This window comes from Rana temporaria, chromosome 3 (assembly GCF_905171775.1).
Source record: "Rana temporaria chromosome 3, aRanTem1.1, whole genome shotgun sequence".
NCBI classification, from domain to species: domain Eukaryota; kingdom Metazoa; phylum Chordata; class Amphibia; order Anura; family Ranidae; genus Rana; species Rana temporaria.
In genome coordinates, this window is record NC_053491.1 from 198,949,221 (window position 1) to 198,971,604 (window position 22,384).

At 43.7% G+C, this 22,384-nt stretch overlaps 1 protein-coding gene across 2 annotated transcripts in view; it reads left to right on the top strand.

Moving 5' to 3' along the window:
* Positions 1–22,384, top strand: part of USP44 (ubiquitin specific peptidase 44) — a 52,283-nt gene that overhangs the window by 7,387 nt on the left and 22,512 nt on the right. For both annotated transcript variants that reach the window (XM_040344111.1, XM_040344112.1), the window contains one exon: positions 1,735–3,226. In XM_040344111.1, the coding sequence (XP_040200045.1) occupies positions 1,735–3,226 (1,492 nt within the window). The remainder of the gene's footprint in view (positions 1–1,734; positions 3,227–22,384) is intronic.

A 22,384-nucleotide genomic window follows, 5' to 3' on the forward strand; every position in this document is an offset into this window, starting at 1 on the left:
CATATTTACCATAAGGCAATCCAGTTTTTAATATTCCTTTTTCTGCCAACGCATGTGTGCCCCAATCTGTGCATGCTGGGTAGTAGCTGTGATTGAAGTATGGGCTTTTCCCAGAATGGTACTCCCTGTGTTGAATTGGCTACTTTCAGTATAGCTTACTGATATTTCTTGTGTTTTGGTTCAGCATTCATCAGTCTCTGAAATTTGCTGAATGGGATTAAAGCTTTGCGTTATCTGTTTAGTTTGGATGTTGGCAATTCATGAGAAACTTCAACCAATGAAATATTTCTGTACACAAGACATACATTTTGTATGGTCAGATGATAAATGGCTGGCCATTGCAGTCATAATGGAACCCTTTTTGAAAATACACAGCCCTGCCAATCAACCTTTTTGGTAAACTTTATAGTCCTCAGGATAATTGATGTTTATAAATGGCACAGCTGTTTTTCGATGATATTTGATCTTTCCACTGGATTATTTTAAAATGATCTAGGAACATTCTAGCCTGGCAAAGATCTATTGCACTTTTTTACATACAAAGTGCCTGGAAATGTAAGTGGAAATAAAAAAGCTAATATTATGGTTAAAAAAAAACGTGCATCCCCCTCCTTATACCTATGCTGTCCACTGTTTTTTAAAAGAGATCGGTGGAAATAACTATCCCCCCCCCCAAGCTTTAGTGTGCCACGTGATTCAGAAATTGTGCCTCCCATGTGTCATTGAGTAGCTGCGAGAGAGGATGAGAGGGAGCGCCGACAAGTGAGGGGTGATGAAATCTGTCTGGTAACATCATGGCTCTGATTTCAGCCCCGTTTTTGAATGCTTCATGATGCAGGCGAGCCGCAACTTCTCAGTCCCGCGACTGCACCAAAGCTGATTTGAAACCAGAACGTAAAAAAAAAGATATTTACACTGATCCATTTATCGAACAGTATGCAGCGTAGGTATGAAAAGAAAAGGGGGGCAACAGTTTTAACCAGATCCAAATTCGCCTTTACCTCCACTTTAAAGTTTTTTTTCATTACATGTTTGTTTTTATGAAATTTTCTAATTTCATATTTATTTAAGTTAAAGTGATGTCTTGTGGTGTGTGTGTGTGTGTGTGTGTGTGTGTGTGTTTGTTTTTTGTTTTTTTTAACGAAAAACATGTCACACATGCTCTGTGTAGTGGTTTTGCACAGAGCAGCCTGGATGTTCCTCTTCTCGGGTCCCTCTTTGGCACTCCTGGCCCCTCCCTTCTGCTGAGTACCCCTATAGCAAGCAGCTTGCTGTGGGGGCACCCGAGCTGAGCCGCTGATCTGTGTGCCTATTTAGACATGGAGCCGTGGCCCTGCCCCCTCTCTCTCCTCATTGGCTCACTGACTGACGGGAGCCATTGGCACTTCGTTGCTGTGTCAGCGAATGAGGAGGGAGAGTCCCGGACAGCCGAGTCTCTTATGCAACATCGCTGAATTGAGATGGGCTCGGGTAAGTATTATGGGGGCTGAGGGGGGCTTTTGCACACAGTTTTTTTTATCTTCATGCATAGAATGCAATAAGATTTAAAAAAAAAAAACTTCTGCCTTTACAACCTTAATATTAAGCTGTTTTGCACATGCTGTAAGAATGCAGCATGTGCAAGAACATGCTGTTCTTGTATATTAAATGTCTAATAATAATTGATAGGTTTGGTACAACCATTCCCACACTTCTCCAATACGGCTTTATTCATCATAATTCTTGTATTTGCAGGTCAGAATGTATGTGCAAAAAGCAACAGATGAGGTACCCCATAGCTGACCTCAGATCCCGAATATTGAAGATGGATAAGTGTAGACATGTGGGACGACTGCGTGTCGCCCAAGACCATTCGATATTGAACCCTCAAAAGTGGCATTGTGTGGACTGTAACACTACAGAGTCAGTATGGGCTTGCCTGAGCTGTTCACATGTAGCATGTGGCCGATACATTGAAGAACATGCACTGCAACACTTTCAGGAAAGTAAACATTCTTTAGCACTGGAGGTGAATGAACTCTACGTTTTCTGTTACCTTTGTGATGATTATGTTCTCAATGACAATGCCACTGGTGACCTTAAACTTTTACGTAGCACATTAAGTGCAATCAAAAGTCAGAACTATGACTGCACAACACGCAGTGGTCGGACGCTGCGATCTATGGTAGCTGTGGATGACAATTTTACGTCTCATCAAGGTGCAAAGGCACTGCTCCAGAATGAAGACCTTGCATTTACTGCTCTTTGGCATAGAAGACATGCGCTATTGGGGAAAATGTTTAGGTCTTGGTTTTCTTTGACTCCCAAAGGTAAACGGAGGTTGGAGGACGAGCGCCTCAGGGAAAAGGCCAAACAAAGGAGGGAGGAAGCAAGGAAAAAGCGTCAGATGCTAAAGCACAAATTAAAGCAAGAGTTGGAAAGTACTCCGCCACGTAAGAGTTCCCGCTTGCAAGAGCAACTGCAAAATGTGACCTTGCCACCGCTGCAGAAAAAGCATCAAAAGCCAACCGCCACCACAAAACAAAATCGTTCAGGATCTACCTCGGAAAGCACTTGTAGACAAAAATTAAGCGATTCCCCTGTTAAAAAAAAATCGACTGTGACCCCTGGGGTGACAGGGCTAAGGAACTTGGGGAACACTTGCTATATGAACTCTATTCTTCAGATTTTGAGTCATTTGCATGTTTTCCGGGAATGTTTCCTACAACTTGACCTAAATCAAACTCAGGAGCTCTTGGTAGCTGCAGCCAATGGAAAAACAAGATCATCCAGCCAAATCCTCCCTGCTACAGACTTTGTTAAAATAACACAAAAGCACATTAAAGTAGAAAGGCCTTTGGTAAAGCGCCAAAGCTCCTCATCTGGCCTCAGTGGTGGGGCATCAAAAGGTAGAAATATGGAACTCATTCAACCTAAACCCAGCTCAACGCACATTTCCCTATGCCACGAGTTGCATACTCTCTTCCAAGTTATGTGGTCTGGTAAGTGGGCACTAGTCTCCCCCTTTGCCATGCTTCATTCAGTGTGGAGGCTAATTCCAGCCTTTCGTGGTTACGCACAGCAAGATGCTCAGGAATTTTTATGTGAACTTTTGGATAAAGTACAACAGGAACTGGAGACAACCAGGACCGGGTACCCAACCCTGATTGCCAGCACTCAGAGGAAACTCATCAAACAGGTCCTGAATGTAGTCAACACAATTTTCCATGGACAGCTTCTCAGTCAGGTATGTAAACTAATTATAGCATGCCATTAGCAGAGATTTCACAACCTGCCAGCATTAAATTAACTTTTTTTTCTATCTATGTGCTAATGTGACCTAGAGAGCATTTACTAGGTTTATAAACAGAGTTGATTGTGGCTCTAGGTGCAACTTAACTGAACTTTGTATTTATCACAGTGCTAGCAAATAGGAATGTCAAGAGGTTTTATTTATCCACGGGTGATTTTTGTGTTCCTAGTGATGAGAGACCAGGATCTGATATTATTAAATGTCATTTTTCTCTTTCCTGTCAGTTGTATAGAGCACTGTTTCTCAAATCCAGTCCTCAAGTATCCCTAACCGGTCATGTTTTTGGGCTTTCCAATTATTTGATCAGTGTCACTGGCTTAAAGGGGTTGTAAAGGTAAAAACATTTTCCCCTAAATAGCTTCCTTTACCTTAGTGCAGTCCTCCTTCACTTACCTCATCCTTCGATTTTGCTTTAAAATGTCCTTATTTCTTCTAAGAAATCCTCACTTCCTGTTCTTCTGTCTTTAACTCCACACAGTAATGTGAGGCTTTCTCCCTGGTGTGGAGTGTCGTGCTTGCCCCCTCCCTTGAGGGGGAAGGGGGCAAGCAGGAGAGTCAGGACGCTTACTACGTTGTAGATAAAGGAGCTGTGTGTTAGTGGGCGTCCTGACTCTCCTGCTCGACCCCTCAAGGGAGGGGGCGAGCACGACACTCCACACTAGGGAGAAAGCCTTGCATTACTGTGTGGAGTTACAGACAGAAGAACAGGAAGTGAGGATTTCTCAGAAGAAATAAGGACATTTAAATGCAAAATCAAAGGTAAAGGAAGCTATTTAGGGAATTTTTTTTTTTTTTTACCTTTACAACCCCTTTAAGCTGGATACTATAGATGAGCAACGGCATGTTCGCACAGCCCACGTGCAGAGCCTGCCAGAAAGTCGGCGCTGCGCTAATCACAGGAGCGAGACATTGTCCGATGCGCGGCTGCAGAGATCGGGAAATGTCTCGCTGGCTGTGATTAGCGCAGTGCCGACTTACTGGCGGGCTCTGCACACGGACTGTGCGAACAGGCCGGAGCTCATTCTTACTGGATATACGCCATACAACTTTTGTTGTTGGTTTTCCTTTTAGATCTACCTTCCACTATGTAGTACAAGGGCCTGCCTGATTGCATACAAATTGAAAGTGTTTAGGTTTGTCCTTGTATTATATGGTTTTTGGTAGGTCTAAAAGAAATAATCTAAAGAAAATTGTATAGTGTGTGTCCAGCCTTCGTAAATACCACAGCTGCGTTTTTGTACAGGTCAAAAGGTCACCAATGTAAAAAGCAGAAAACGCCTGTAATCTGCCAAAAAAGAAGCTCCTGCACTTTTTTGAGCTTCAGCCATTTGCTTCAGATGACAAAATGCTTGGATGTGAACTGGGGCCATTTAAATGAATGGGATTTGCCTTGTTGGGCATTTTTAGCGCTGAGGCTTACAGCAGAAAAACACCTAGGCAAAAACAGCCTAAAGTGTAACTGAAGGAAAAAAAATGTGTTGTGTGTATATATATATATGTTTTGGTTTTTTTGTTTGTTTTGGCTAGAGTGGAGAGGGATCACCTGTCAGGTTTTTTTTATTGCTGTCTGTTCCCCTGTTAAGGAAATTCACTCTATTTGTCCTGTTTACAGTTCTTATTAAAAGTAAAGGAAAATCCCAACTTTTGGGTGGACTTTAGAACACTAATAAAGGGGAAATCTGGTGACACAGCGGGGTTACTGTATCCAAAAATAAGTCTTGCCTTTTAGTAGTTACTTTTAAGTGTGTGTGTGTGTGTGTGTGTGTGTGTGTGGACAGTGCACTAATTGTGTACGGTACAGAAAGCATTGGTCATAGTGGTGGATGTGCCAATTGTTATGCACACTGGACTCTTATGACTTTCCTTCTGCATATGTAAGGCCCAGGAGCAAAAGGGCTGTTTTTTTTCACTCTTAACAGGCATCGATTCTAATTGTTTAACCTTTTCCGTGACAAAAAAACTGTGCGCACCCCTTTCTTTTGTTAGAGTGGACACTGGGAAGAAACCTTTTTAAGTGCGCTGAAGCATAACAATCAAATCCCATCAAGGGCAAGCAGAATCAATGCAAGCGTTCTGATCTCCCACATTTCCTTACTACTTCTTGGCATGATACCGAATTCATTTGTGTGCATTCTTTTCTTTTCCCTTGCACTAACTTCTACAGCAGGTATGCTTTAATACAACCAGAGCTTGCCTGAAGTTCTAGCAGCCAGATAGGCTGCATTGTGTAAAATCTGCAATAAAGCCAGAATTTTTTTTCTCGGTTGGATGTGGCTTTATTTAGAGAACCGCACCAATAATTCCAGCAAAATGTTCTGGATAGATTGCATAGAATGCATTAAAATAAAAAAAACTTCTGCCTTTTTATAACCACTTTAAGGTAAGGCAGGCCATAGATGATGTAAATTTCTTTCCTGCAACCATGGGTAGCAGGAAAGAAATTTGCACACTTGAACGCAGGCAGTGCTGACAAGGAAATCTTTCCTGCTGAGCAATTGTCTGCTCCCAGCGAGGGCTGATGGGAGAAGATGGGGGCTGCTATACTATATCATCCAATGGCAATAATCACAAGTGAATCTGGCAGGCTGGTTGTACCGAAGTTGATTGATCAACTTAGTACATTCAGCCTCCCCACACACGCTTTGTATTTCAATAGTTTTTATTGAAAGAATACTACAACAATACAGAAACATCGCCACAAATTCTGAAAATATCAATGAACACCTGAGAGGTCTCAATCATAGTACAGAACACCATATAATGTTTGGCATCATTGTCATGACAAAAAAAGAATACATAACAAAATACTCCAGGGTATAACACAGAATGTAATCCCCCCCCAATTATTCAATGACCCAACCTTAGTAGGTCCCCACATACGCTTTGAATCTCTGCTGGTTCCTTATGAACCGGCTGAAATTCAAACCATCTATGACCTACCTACCTAACTTGGTGGATTCTCTGAAGCAGTGGACATCAACCCTGTCCTCGGGGCCCACTAACAGGCCAGGTTTTATGTATTACCTTGGTGAGATGCAGACTAGAATACTGAAATCACTGAGCAGCAAATGGTATCGCCTGTGATGTATTTCAGTTATCTTGAAAACCTGGCCTGTTAGTGGGCCCTGAGGACAGGGTTGATGACCACTGCTCTAAAGTACTCCTCCTCACTCCTCCTCCATCAGTTACCTATTAGTTTATGTAGTCAGGTGGAGGAGCTGGAGCAGCACATAGATTAAATAGACACTCCCAGAAGGGGAAAGAGCCATGACGTGGAAGGGGGCTGGGCTACACGACTAGTCAAAGTTTGCATGTTCAAATTCATATTTGTAAATAATAATTATGGAAATTAAAAACATTGCAAGTAATGCCCCGTACACACGATCAGAGGTGATGTCATGTGTTGTAATGTATTTGTATTGTATTTTCGGACAACTGTACTGACTAAACGAAAATCGTACGATCTGGCATCGTACAAGGAAAATTTTCGTGCTTGTCCGATTGAATAATATCGGATGAACTGTCGTGATCGGCTCTTGAAAGTCGTACAATTCTTCCTCGGACTATCGTTTTTGTCCAACATTCGGATCGTGTTTACAGGCAAAAAGTATGCCTCTTTAAACCCCCGCCCCCCCCCCCCCCATTTTTTTTCTTATTGGTTTTAAACCCCTGCATACCTTGTGGTGGGGTACTGACTGTTTCAGATACTCACCCGCCCAGCGATCTCTGTCAGAATTCTGCCCCTGCTTGGTCCTGCTCTGCCATCTTGGCGTGTGACATCATCCAAGGCCTGCCTAGGCTTAAGGAAAAAAAAAGTGCTTTATCTGGAGCTGGAGAGGAGGGAACTTCACACGCAAAAAGTTCCACTTTAAAGACAAGTTCCAGGCAGGTAATATGCACCACTTAGTTTAGTTGCTAGTATTTTTGGGCAGCTAAGTAGTTGGCACATATACTTGGCGCAGCACTAGGGTCATCGGTTTAAATCTAAACCGTGGCAGCACCTGCATAGAGTTTGCATGTTCTCCCTGTGCCTGTGTGTGAGTTTCCTCCGGGTACTCTTTATGCCCACACTCCAAAGATATGCTGGTAGGTTAATTGGTTCCTGTCTAAACTGGCTCTAGAATGTGTATGTATGTGAGATGGGAACCTTAGATTGTAATCTCCTTGAGGGCAGGGACTGATGTAGATGTACAACATGTATGTAAAGTGCTGCGTAAATTGTTGGCGCTATATAAATATCTGGGTAGAATATTATTTATCACATTTTATCTTTCTGTATACTAACATTTCCTGATCACAGCACAACTTAGTCTAAAAGCTGGATCATTGAAAGCAATTTGGATCAGACTGCATTTCTGTCACCCTAGAGCTGCTTTAGATGGATGATTAGCACACCCTGTGATCTCCAGCGGCAGGAATCTGCCAATTCCTACATCTGGAATGACAGGTGTGTGCAAATGGCTGCTCTTCGTGACTGATCACATAGCCAGTGATTTACCTGCAGTGATTGTGACAGGATGCATTTTGTGTGCATCCAAATACGATCACTGCAGTTAATCGCTTGCTGTACAAACAGTCAGATAGCTAAACCTGCCATCAGCCTGTCATTGTCCTGTATGGGCTGGGTGTCTGCAGTTATTCGCACACACCGGTCATTCCAGATGCAAGGATTAGCAGATTGTGTTTTCAGAAACTGGGGGCTAGAGGCCCACGATCGGTTATTCCGACGACAATTGTCCGACGGACAAGTTTTGCCGGTTAATCCGACCGTTTGTATGTATCGGACAATTTGTGGTCGGAATTTCCGACAACAAATGTTGGCTGTGCATGCTCTCAAATTGTCCGGCAACAAATGTGTTACGTCGTATCATCCGATCGCGTGTACACAAGTCTGTTGGACTAAAATCCAAAGTACAAACACGCATGCTCAGGAGCAATGCTAACCATACGACATTAGCAGAAGTTGCTAAAAAAAAACACGTAGTGCGTCACTACGTTGGTCTTTGTTGGCTGAAAATGTTCTGCCGTGTGTATGCATACCACAGGGTTTGACAAATTTGCTTGGAATCTAGGAGCCAGCTAAACAAGTTTGGAGCCAGAAAACACGCCCTGTCCCGCCAAGCTTGAGCGCAGAAGCGAACGCATACGTGAGTAGCGTCCGCATATGTAAACGGTATTCAAACCACACATGTGAGGTATCGCCGCGATTGGTAGAGCGAGAGCAATAATTCTAGCCCTAGACCTCCTCTGTAACTCAAAACATGCAACCTGTAGAATTTTTTTTAAACGTCGCCTGTGGAGATTTTAAAGGGTAAAAGTTTGTCGCCATTCCACGAGCGGACGCAATTTTGAAGCGTGACATGTTGGGTATCAATTTACTCGGCGTAACATTATCTTTCACAATATAAAAAAAAAAATTGGGCTAACTTTACTGTTGTCTTATTTTTTTTATTTAAAAAGGTGTATTTTTCCCCCCGAAAAAGTGCGCTTGTAAGACCGCTGCGCAAATATGGTGTGACAGAAAGTATACCGCAATTTTATTCTCTAGGGTGTTAGAATAAAAAATATATATAATGTTTGGGGGTTCTAATTAGAGGGAAGGAGATGGCATTGAAAACAGTGAAAAACGCATTGGAACAGATCACAGAAGGAGGCTTAGGCCTGCAGAAGGCCGCAAAGCCACAGCCTCAATTACCGGCGGGCGTGGGCCCGCCGCGATCGCGTGGCGGCGCACGGAGACACAGGATCCTGTGTCTCCATGCTTCCCCGCTGCGCCGGCTGGTAATTGAGGCCGCGGCTTTGCGGCCTTCTGAAGGCCTAAGCTTCCCCGGGCGCCAGGTCAAAATTTCTTGTCGCAATATTTTGTCAAGCCCTGGCATACCAAGTTCATGGCCAACGCCCCTTTGCCATATTTTATTTTTTTGTCGTTTTTCAGAAGACGGAAAACGATGTGAAGCCCACACACCATCATTTTAAATGACGTTTTTAAAAATGTCATTTTATTTCATGCCGAAAAATGACCGTGTGTACGCGGCACAAGGGTTGTTTATAAGGGGCTATAGGAGGGAAAGAAATACCGTGTTTCCCCGAAAATAAGACGTACTCCGAAAATAAGCCATAGCGGGATTTCGACGCAAAATCGAAATATAAGACATCCCCCCAAAAATAAGACGTAGCGATGGCGTGTCGAATCCCCGAAAATAAGACGTAGCGATGGCGTGTCGTATGTGTAGCGGCGCGGGCGGGAAAACAAGACGTGATGGGCGTACTGTACTGGTGCGGAGCTCAGGAGCTGTAAAGAAGTCGTGCAGCCCTTCTTATCTGCTCCACGGTATCTCTAAGTGACCGGAGAGGTGTCGGCAGCCCCATAAATATGGTAAGGTCGGCTCCATACTGTTGTACCATACTTGCCGGTAAAAAAAATAAGACGTCCCCCGAAAATAAGCCATAGTGTGATTTCTGGAGGAAAAATAAATATAAGACGGTGTCTTATTTTCGGGGAAACACGGTAGGTACTGGATGTCTCCAGTGTAGTTACACTCCATTCCTAATCCAGTCACCAGGCTGGAATGTGACTCGGCCAGCTACTAGCTCTAAATAAAGTGACTTCATCTTGTGGCAGGATTGTGTGAATGGCATGAGCACTACAAAGTTCTACACCGGTTTTTCACGTCTGTACTTGGCTATTTGCTTGAAGCTTCACTTTAAAGGTTTTGTAAAGGTACAATTTTTTTTTTTCCCTAAAAAATAGCTTCCTTTACCTTATTCCTCCTTCACTTAGCGCATTCCTTCCATTTTGCTTTTAAATGTCCTTATTTCTTCTGAGAAATGCTCACTTCCTGTTCTTCTGTCTGTAACTACACACAGTAATATGAGGCTTTCTCCCTGGTGTGGAGTGTTGTGCTCGCCCCATCCCTTGGACTGCAGGAGAGTCAGGACGCTCTCTACGTTGCAGATAGAGAAAGGAGCTGTGTGTTAGTGGGCGTCCTGACTCTGCTGCAGTCCAAGGAAGGGGGCGAGCACGACACTCCACACCAGGGAGAAAGCCTCTCATTACTGTGTGGAGTTACAGACAGAAGAACAGGAAGTGAGCATTTCTCAGAAGAAATAAGGACATTTAAAAGCAAAATGGAAGGATGAGGTAAGTGAAGGAGGACTGCACTAAGGTAAATGAAGCTATTTAGGAAAAAAAAATTGTACCTTTACAACCCCTTTAAGCCAACTGTTGGCAAAGTTCTCATTAAGGTAATCTTTTGAACATTCAGTGATGTGCTGATATGAAGAATTTTGATTTTGGAATTTAAATGATCCATATATAGGACAGTGGCTTAGGAGAAACTTTCCTTTTTAGATTTTTTTCATTTTACTAGAAAGTTGAACATGTATGGTCAACTTTATTTTACAATGTTCCTTTTTAGATTTACCAAAAAAATATATATGAGGTAACTAAACAACACTTTCAATTGTATTCAGTTAGGCAGGCCCTTGCACTACATAGTTGAAGGTAAATCTAAAGAAAATAGTAAGAACATTGGATAATGTATGACCAGCCTTATACACTTGCCATAAGTACAAAACCATGCTGGTGTTGCTTTAAGCGGAGGTTCACCCTAAAAAAAACAATGTACCATCCAAAATGGGGGTAAGTGGGGAGGAGGGGGCAGTAGCTGAAACTGCACCCAGAATATCCCCACTCGGCACCTATGGAAGAGCATGGTGGATCCCCTTTCTGGCGCTGGCTGTGGTGAGGCATATACAGGCTTGATGTGGCTGCTTATCGAGGAAGTAATTCTGGGGACCTGTACTCGTTTGCCCCAGTATTCAGCATTACCATGCTACCGAGGCCATTAACTGCTTATATGTACTCCTTGAGTCACTACTGGTTGTTACCAGCCACTCATTATGTGTATCTCCCTTCCCCATTACCCCTCGCAAGCCACATCAGATACATCTCTCCTGTTCCCTAGCTCCCACAGCCACAATATCTCGCCATTTACTCTGCTCCCGACACACTTGTTCGGGTATCCACCCATACCCCCTTTGTCCGCCGCAGGGGATCCTGTATGGCGTCCATGGTTCACACACTAATTGTCTATTTTAGTGGAGATTGGTTCTCCTGAGGAAGTGGGCAACCACGAAACTAGTCGAGACTTCGACCAATCTAGCAATCGACAATTACAGATGATTCTTGGGGGTCACCCGAGCGTCTGTTCCTTTGTTCAATTTTAATAGTGTTAATTGTATAATTGATTTTCCCAATAAATCCTTTTTTTTATATATTACTTTGTATCTTGTCATTACCAGTACCGATATAGTCCAGGAAATCCCTTTGAGTGGGGATATTCTGGGTGCAGTTTCAGCTACTGCCCCCTCCTCCCCACTTACCCCCATTTTGCTTTAGTTAATTGGATGATGGTACGTTTTTATATATCTTTTTATGTTCTCTAAGTGAAGCTATACTCCACCTTTTTGAATGTACCATCCAAACCAGCATGCTAGCGTCAGCTACAGTATGCTTTTTTTTTTGCGCTGTACTTGCTGTTTAATCTGTCACTTTCGTTTCAGACTCCCGCGGGATATAGGCGTTCCTATGAAGAGGGGAACATGATTGACGGCCGGCTATGGCGCGTCACGCGTTCCGAAAATAGCCGAAGTACGACTCGGCTCTTCACGGCGCTATACGGCGCCTGCGCACAGACTAGGAGCTGACTGCGCAGGCACCGTATAGCTCCGAGTCCTATTTCGGCTATTTTCGGAACGCGTGACGCGCCATAGCTGGCCGTCAATCATGTTCCCCTCTTCATAGGAACGCCTACTCCCGCGGGGGTCTGAAACTAAACTAAAGGATTAAACTGTAAGTACAGCGCCAAAAAAATAAATAAAGGCATACTGTAGCTGACGCTAGTATGCTGGATGGCATGGTAGACCAAGATTTTTTTTGTTTTTTTTTTTTAGGGTGAACCCCCGCTTTAAAGTGGTTAACCAACCCCCCCAAATGGATCCTGTTCCCTTTAGGCATGAATAACAGCACAGTGCTTATGCTGTACTGTATTTTGGCCCCTTCTATCACCTCAAAATACTAGGCTGATCCTGCCAGTTTCTACCCTCCCCTCTGTACGCTGGCCACCATATATCAGGGCTGCTGAGCCCTGACACCATGGCCAGTGTACGTGCTTCTGTTATAAGCTGCTATCTGCAGCTCTCCTGTGTCTCCCTCCTGATAAAATGATCAGTTAGTGGCTTTACAACCACTTTAATATACATTGTTTTCTTCCTATGTTATGTGGCTTACCACAATTCTTATTTTAATGTGTGCCACAAGCTAACAGAGGCTGAAATGAGTAGTACTTGGGTCAGGATGTGTTATGATCCCTCTAGCTGTTATGCATTCCAGAAGGAGTCCTAAGATACGTGGCGGTGGCTGATCCATTTTGTTTACTAGAGTTTTATGTGTATATATAATTTCTTTGCTTGTAATTCTTTATAGTATGTTTTATATATAATAATTATAGAGTTGTAATTGTGGTAGTACTAAGAGGAATCTATCGTAGAGACTGAAAACAGAATTTAGCTTCCATGGCCACCTACTGAAGAGGTCTACTACCGTAACCTAACTATTTTGGTAGTGGTTATAAACCCATTTTTAGAACTTGTACCTATAGGTAAGCCAGGTTTACCTATAGGTACTGTAAATATCTCCTAAATGTGCGTAGTTTAGGAGATATTTACCTTGTAGAGAGCCGATGATGTCATCACACATGTGCTGTGAAGAAACGGCCAGTCACATTGCCTGAGTCCACAGGCCCGGAAGGAAGAGGGGCAAAGATGGATGCAGCCTCCATTGGGGACAGTGTGGGCTTCATTTGCAGGTAAGTGCCACATAATGGGCTAGTATGCGATGCATACTAGCCCATTATGCTTTTACTTTGCAGGGAACAAAAGAGGAAGTAAAACCCATCAGGGTTTACTTCCTCTTTAATGAGCAGCTTAGTGGTTGGCGTTTATGCCTTCCAGCATTGAGGTCCTTGGTTTGAATCTCAGCCAAGACACTATCTTCATGGCGTTTGAATGTTCTACCTGTGGTTTAGTGTTTCCTCCCATGCTCAAGACATTTTGGTAAAAATGCTACACATACTGCAGTTGCTGGCTTTTAAGAATAGGACACTTGCCTGTCCCGGAGTCCAGCGATGTCAGCAGTTGTCGGGTGCTGCCGCTGCCATTGCAGGTAAGGGAACCCGGCAGTGTAGCATTTCAGCTTCATGCCGGGAACCCTACTGGTCATGCGCGAGGTCCCGCTCCTCTCTCCTATTGGCTGGGGGAGGAGGAGGGAGCCCCGCGGTGACATCGCCGCCAATTGTGGCATCGGAGGGGGTGAGGAAGCAGATGGTGGGAGTTCCACTTTTGGGTGATACTCCACTTTTATTGGCTTCTCTCTAAATTGGCTTTAGTATGTGTGTACAAATTGGCAATAAGCTTGTTTTATCACATTCTGCATGCTAGTTCCAAGCCCATGCAAACAGGGAAGATTGAGGAAAGCTGTGGTGATCTACCTCTTAAAAAAAATAAACAGAAATAAATTGCCAAGCAAATTTTATGTAAAAGGTTTACAAGTGTATCGGACTTTGCCAAGAGTTTGACTTCTATTACAAAACTCATTTGCAAGCCGCGCTCTGCAGGGCGGCTTCAGAGTCGAGCGACTTTGAAGCCGCCCCAGTGTGAACAGCGAATGCACCCACACTCCAATTAAATAAATGTCCATCCCCATGACTAAGCTTGGAGGGGCGGAGCGAAATGTGTTGGGGGCGTGGCCTGGCTGGAGTCCAGGTGGAGGGTTCCACTTACCACCATACCTGGAAAGCTATGGCTTTGCGGTCACAGGGACATTTTTCTTCCATTATTGTGCCCATGGTAATCCATGTGCTGCCCTATGCGTGTTAAGGGGAAAAAATGAGCCAAAAAATATGCGCTCCCACTACGTTAGGTGTGAAGGGGCCTGAATGTGAAATTGTTGTGTTTACAAATGAACTATGAGGCTCCATTCACATCTGTTTGTTTCTCAATGCATGGCAAACTGCACAGAAAACACGCAGTTTTAAAATGCGCTGCAAACGCACATCACACTTGCAACGCAATTAAATGGTACTGAAACCCTTAGTGCAGATACCAGGCACACAACTGCCATACGACAAACGGCGCAGAAAAAAGTGTACCACACTCCACTTTAAAAAAAGAAAAAAAGTTCTGGAGCTTCTTTGGGGTGTTTGTTATCCATAGGGCAGCCCATTCACCTTATGTGTGACAAGTGAAAACGCTCAAACGCCCCAGAAAACCCGTGTGCGGGAGTTCCCGCTATGTGCAAATGTTTATGGGGCCTGACGGCTGTTCCCCCATCCACTCCCTCTTATGTACTTGTATAAAAGTGGCCATACACTATGCAATCCGATTGTACAATCGCAGTGCAATTTCCTTTCGATTTACCAAAACTACGGAATAGGAGGACCCCCCTAAACAATCTATTCAATTTGTATCAAATCAGACAGTCCCTTGCACTGCATAGCTAATGGTAGATCTAAAGGAAATTGTACAATCAAATTGTACAGAAAGTGGGTAGAAATAAAACAAGAGGTGGTAAAGTAAAGAGAGATTTGTGGTCCAGAGGAATAATACACACCTAGAATGTGATGCAGCAAGGCAGTGCATGATGGGAGATGATCTACAGGACGTGATGGAAGCAAAAAAGCTTTTTTTTTTTTTTTTTTTTTTTAACAGAAACATGGAAGATTGAAAGCTTCCTGTGAGAGAGAACATTGGGATGGCTGGGACAGAAAGGACGTTGGAAAAAGCTTTTATTTTTTTATGAACTTGGCCTTTAACCCCTTACCCCCCGGAAGTATTTACCCCCTTCCTGACTATGCCATTTTTTTGCGATATGGCACTGCATAGCTTTAACTGACAATTGTGCAATCGTGCACGTTGTACCCAAACAAAATTGACTTTTCCCCCCCCCCCCACAAATGGAGCTTTTTTTTCATGGTATTTGATCACCTCAGCAGTTTTTATTTTTTGCGCTATAAACATAAAGACAGACTATTTTGGAAAAAAAAGCCATTGATTACTGTATATATGTCACTGGTATAACACTAGGGGGTGATCAAAGGGTTAAACGTGTCCTAGGGAGTGACTCTAACTGGGGGGGGGGGGGACTGCCTACGGTAGGAGACCGATTGCTGTTCCTAAGCAGTAGGAGCAACAGATCGCTCTTTTTACTCCTGACAGAACGGAGATCTGTCTGTTTACATTGACAGATCTCCGTTCTCTCCTTCTCAGGAGCAATCTTGGGTAGCCGCCTGCTTCACACGCGTCCTATACTCAAAGCGCCCCCAGCCGTACAGCTGCGGCAATTCGCGCAAGAGTACCATTCTGACGCCATCGGTTGGCAAGTGGTTAAAGCAGAGTTCCAGTCCCCCAATTAATTTCTTTTATTTTCTAATGCTCTGCCATAATTGTGTCCACTTCAACATTTAAATAATGTCATTAATGTGGTCCTTTTTATTTTGTTTACATGGTGCAAAACTAACCTAATCTCGTAAGCAGGCAGGGTCCATTTCTGCTGTGGGTATCTGAACCCCCTCTGGCCTTCATTTCTGAGATTCGGTGCAGCTGAAAATTCATTGCAATATGGCTACCTGGAGTTCTGTACATAGACTGACTGACACTCCCCAGAAACATAATTTCTTGCTTGTGTGATTGGCTCACAAATTTTCCCAGAAGTCTACACTAAGATACAAGTTCGATTTCAGGCATCCCCTGCAACACAAATTTCATTTTTGGAAAGAGATTTTCAATAGGAACTTCTAAAGGGATGCAGGCCCAGCAGATTTCCTCATTGGTGCTCTGCAGCTGCACAGCTGACAGATAATTATGAAACCACTCCCATTAGACCCACTTGGAAGAGAGGCGCGCGCACACACACACACACACACACACACACACACACACACACACACACACACACACACACACACACACACACACAGGGATTTCTGTGTTTTTCTCAACAAAAGTGGAGTTGCGCTTTAAGCAGCAGCTTATGTTTCCAAGAGGCCATTGGTAGGGTCAGACTGTCTGGTCCCAAAAGCACCAGTGCTGGTAAAATACGGCACAGACTTTTCTGCCGTTTCCCACTGTCGATGCACACATATGTGTCATGGCTTCTTAGACAGCCCAGCTTCTGAATTCAATATTCATTTGTAATGTGTGTAGCAGATGGCTGATTTCTGTTTTAGACCTGGAAATCCCCTTTAATTTTCTACTAATGTTTAAAAAATGTATTGTATAAAGGTATCATTACCATGCGTTTTCTCCTAGGTTAAATGTTTGTAGCTTTGCTTAGTGGGTTTAGTATGGGAATACTGGAAGCAATCTCAGAAAGACGTGGATGATGTTACAAATTACAGAAGAGAGACCTATTATCTGTGAAATACCCAGATGCCTAACCATTAAACAAGAGTAAACCTGATACTCCTGCATGCCAGTGACCCTGATATGAAGTGTAGCATGGCTTGCCGTGAAGGGCGATTTGTTATAAAAAGAGTTTGAACCAGTGCATGGAGATACTCCAATAACTTCTTTGCAGGTTTTTCATTTCAATGCTAAGTGTTCGTAGTATTGCTTTTGCCAAGGGGTTTTGGATTTTTAAAAACATTGTATAACCAACATTCACACTTGGACCCCTTCCACACTGAGCCGCCCATAGCGTCGGCAGCGGTAAAACCACGATATTTTTAACGCTGACGCTATGGGTGGATTTGCGGCGCATTTCGGTCGATAGCGGGGTGCGTTTAACCCCCCGCTAGCATCCGAGAAAGGGTTAAACCCGCCCGCAATGCGCTGCTGAAGCAGCACATAGCGGGCGGTATAGCTGTGCTGTCCCATTGATTTCAATGGGCAGCAGTGGTGGAGGAGCGGTAAACGCACCGCTCCTTCACTGCTCCAAAGATGCGGCTAGCAGGACTTTTTTTACCATCCTGCTAGCGCAACGCTCCAGTGTGAAAGCCCTCGGTGCTTTCACACTGGAGACAATAGAGCAGCTATTTGAGGGCACATTGCATGTGCTATTTTTAACGCTATAGCGCCTGCAATACACTCTGTGTGAAAGGGGTCTAAAAGCGACCTTCAGTAATTTTTCCAACCTTCCATCTATTAAATCTTCTGCCCTTGTTGTTTTAACTTTGGATAGTAAAACCATTTATTTTTATTTTTTCTACCAGTAAATACCTTATACAGCACACTTCATGTTTCTTGTCTGGTAAAACGCCGTTGCAGGGAAGCTTCAGAATGGTAAAGATGTTTTAATTACAAATTATGTCAACAGACAGCAGTTCCTCTTTAGCTAAAAAAAAAAAAAAAAAAAGGCAGGATTTTTATTCCAGAAGATGCATCTGTTGGGTTATGTTTTTTCATTTAACCCACAGGCTGCATGGGGAAAAAAATAACATTACAATATAAGCCCAACAAGGACCAGCGACATGCTGGACTTTGCCTGCAGGTTTAGGTGTCTGTGCTATCTTGACATTTCAGGGCCTTCAAAACTGTGATAGGTAGTGAGAAGTGAAATCGCCATTTTACGCCCTTAGAAAGCCTGAAGGCAGTGATTGGTTTTCGGGGTCTTGTACACAGCTTGTATTTTTGGGGTGTAATTTCACATATACCCATGGCATGTGTAAGAAATATATCATTTAAGTGACAACTTTGTGTAAAACTTTTTTTTTTTTTTTTCAGTCATCATCACTTGTGACAAAAACATTTTTAAATATTCAATTGGCTCAACATGTCTCTCAGCTAATTCTTTGGGGTGTCTACTTTCCAAAAAAGGGGTAATTTGGAGATGTTTTGTACTGCCCCGCCATTTTAGCACCTCAAGGCAGTCATAAACTAAAAGCTGCGTAAATGCCAATACCCTAGTTTGTAGACGCTATAAAAAATGTTACCCAGGACAGGGGTCGACAATATCCGGGCGCCAGGTCGCATTGGCGACAAGAAATTTTGACCTGGTGCCCGCCAGTAATTGAGGCCGCGGCTTACAAGGCTGCGAAGCCGCGGCCTCAATTACCGGCCGCCGCGATCGCACGGAGGCACAGGATCCTGTGTCTCCGTGCGCCCCCACCTCCTCCGCCGCGCGATTGCGGCAGGTCCGTGACAGCCGGTAATTGAGGCCACGGCCTTGTGAAGTCCTAAGCTCTTCGGAAGCTTCTGTGAGATGGTATTTGGTGGTGGCCTTTGGCATTGCAGCAATTATAATGTGTGTCATTTTTCACTATTTTCACTGCCATCTCCTTCCCTCTTATTAGAATAAAAAATATATATAATGTTTGGGGGTTCTAACACCCTAGAGAATAAAATGGCGATCGTTGCAATAATTTCTGTCATGCCGTATTTGCGCAGCGGTCTTAAAAGCGCACTTTTTTTTGGGGGGAAAAAATACACTTTTTTTAATAAAAAAATAAGACAACAGTAAAGTTATCCCAATTTTTTATTATATTGTTAAAGCGGGGGTTCAAAAAAAAATTCTAACATTACAATGAGCTGACCTGTGACACGGACATTATGCTGGTCTTTTTTTTTCCCCTACATACCGTTTTATCTGTATTTTCTCCCCGGATTCCCCGCGGGAGGGGGCGTTCCTATTCACAGGGTAAGTGATTGACGTTCCTCCGACTGGCGCATACAGCGCGTCACTGGTTGCCGAAAGAAGCCAAACGTCGGGTCGGCGCTATACGGCGCCTGCGCACTGACGTTTGGCTTCTTTCGGCAACTCGTGATGCGCTGTATGCGCTGGTCGGAAGAACGTCAATCACTTATCCTGTGAATAGGAACGCCCACTCCCGCGGGGAATCCGGGGAGAAAATACAGATAAAACGGTATGTACGAATAAAAAAAGACCAGCATAATGTCCGTGTCACAGGTCAGCTCATTGTAATGTTAGAAATTTTTTTTTAGGGTGAACCCCTGTTTTAAAGATAATGTTACGCCGAGTAAATTGATACCCAACATGTCGCGCTTTAAAATTGCATCCGCTCGTGGAATGCCGACAAACTTTTACACTTTAAAATCTCCATAGGCGACGTTTAAAAAAATCTACAGGTTGCATGTTTTGAGTTACAGAGGAGGTCTAGAGCTAGAATTATTGCTCTCGCTCGAACGATCGCTGCGATACCTCACGTGTGGTTTGAATACCGTTTACATATGCGGGCACTACTCATGTATGTGTTCGCTTCTGTGCGCGAGCTCGTCGGGACGGGGCGCATTTTCTGGCTCCTAACTTTTTTAGCTGGCTCCTAGATTCCAAGCAAATTTGTCAAACCCTGACATGCAATTACCAGTTAAAGCAGCACAGTGCCAAATTGTAATAAGTGCTCTGGTCATGAAGGGGGTAAATCCGTCTGGGGCTGAAGTGGTTAAAGTCATTTCATGTGTGCACACCTGTTTCTACCACTTTCATCTTGACTGACGGGGTGCTGGGTCCCCTCTCCTTTCCATTTAATGTGTTGTCATCAGAGGTGTCCATTTCTTGGTATCTGCTCTGGGAGTAGCAGCTGGTGTTATGCAAGTCAGATAAGAGCAATGTGCTTCAGTCTGAAAGTATTGTAGGTCAGCTGTTTTCATGCGGCATAGATTACATCCATAAGCAACACTGTAGTGCCAGCCAGCTTGTATTTTCTGAGGAGGTGAAACTGAGCTGCTGCATGTTTAAAATGGTTTTAACTCCTTGCCGACCAGCCGCTGCAGTTTTACTGCGGCAGAATGGCACGGCTGGGCGAAGCGGCATTGCCATGCGTCACTTCACCTTTTGGCCACTAGGAGCGCGTGCCGCCGGAGCCGATGCGAGTGCCCGGCAGGCGTGATAACCGTCGGGCAACAGCAATCGCTCGTGACAGAGAGATCCTGGTTCTTTCAAGGGAGAGGAGGCTGATCGTGTGTTCATACAAAGTATGAACACAAATCTCTCTCTTCCCCCTAGTTCCTCAAACTACGGCCCTCCAGCTGTTGCGGAACTACACATCCCATGAGGCATTGTAAAACTGACATTCACAGACATGACTAGGCATGATGGGAATGGTAGTTGCTGAACAACTGGAGGGCCATAGATTGAAGACCCATACCCTAGTTAGTCCCATGCCCCCTACAGTTAGAACACGGTTAACACCTTGATTGCCCCCTAGTGTTTAACCCCTTCCCTGCCAGTGGCATTTATACAGTAATCAGTGCATTTTTATAGCACTAATCGCTGTATAGATTTTAATGGTCCCAAAAATGTGTCAAAAGTGTCTGATGTGTCCGCTGCAATATCGCAGTCCCGATAAAAATCGCAGATCGCCGACATTACTAGTAAAAAAAAAAATCCCCTAAATCTATCCCCTATTTTGTAGACCCTCTAACCATTGTGTAAACCAATCAATATACGCTTATTTTTTTTTTACCAAAAATATATAGTATACGTAACGGCCTAAACTGAGGAAAAAATTTGTTTTAAAAATTGGGATATTTATTATAGCAAATGGTACAAAATATTGTTTTTTAATTTTTAGCGCTATAAACAAAAAAAAAAAAAAAACGACATAATGAAAAACTGCAGAGATGATCAAATACCACCAAAAAAGTTCTATTTGTAGGGGAAAAAAAAAGGACGTCAATTGTGTTTGGGTCCAGCGTGGCACGACCGCACAATTGTCAGTTAAAGCGACGCACTGCCGTATCGCAAAAATAAGGGCCAGACTGTGTAGTTGGACTTTGTTTATTAACTTGTAAGCTCTTCTGTATTGAACTGTACTGTAATTGTGCTGTCCCCCTCTACATTGTAAAGCGCTGCATAAACTGTTGGCGCTATACAAAGCGTGTGTAATAATAACTTCCGCTGTTCATGTAAAAAGTTACTCAATCTAAACAAAAAAAAAAAAAACAATATTTTGATTTTGAGCACAATCAAGTTTTTTTTTTTTTTCTCTTTTCATCTTGTTTTAAATTATTTTAAAGACCTGTTGACATGCACATTGTGTTAGTGCTGCCCACTCATTGGCCTGCATAATGAACCAAAAATTATGCATGCAGATTTTTTGGCATTTTGCTGCAACCTAAACCTGCTGAGATTGGATTGGTATTCAGAATGACGTTGCTTTACATTCATATTTATTCTGAATGGCATCACAAAAATGCTTCATGCTCAATTTGTGGTACATTTGTAGTACACTGGGCACCCTTTTTAAATGAACATTTCACACGTTGCAGCAGAGTTTGCTGGTGTGAGCAAGTCGTAGAGCAGCACTTGTTGCTGGTCACAGGAGGCCTATGGAGCGGAAAGTCTTTCAAAAGCCTGCATTGTCTGATGCTTCAGTCCAATTTTTCACCACACTGGTGTTTATTTACTCTACTAAAGTACATGCCTAATTCAGTGCAAGACGAAGCTACGCCAGTGCGCATGGCGAAACGCGTTGACGTCACCTAAACAACGTGATCACGTGACCCCGGAAGTTGATCCGGCTGGACGGAGGACGGAAGCCTACGGGCATCCGCATCGGATGGATTGTTTTGGTCGACCTGTAAGTGGCGCCTGATGCCGGGAGCCGTCACACGGCACAGAGGAGACCTTAAGTGGATTGCCATCAAGGGATCAACGCACCTCACAGAACCTGGTACGGCATGTCACTGATGTGACAACTGCACATCACAACTAACCAGCCAGCAATAAGCAGAGCACCAGAGTGGATCTGACAAAAGCTGCATCTCATGGATGGACTTAGCCCATTAACTCCACAAGCAGCGGACTGGTAATGTATTAGCCTCCCTTCTATGGGACGGCCAGTCATGTCATTTCTTATCACTCTTACCAGCTGCTATCTTTGAGTCTGGTGTTTGGTCCAGTACATTAATACGGGTTGGACTTCTTTCTGTGCATGAATGATCCCGTTTCTCCTCTGCTGGCACACCAATTTTTATTGCCTAGTACATGTTTATTTCTCTGGACTAACCACTGGTATATTCACATATACTAACCAATACTAGGCAATTTATCAGTGCTCTCCTAAATGTCACATT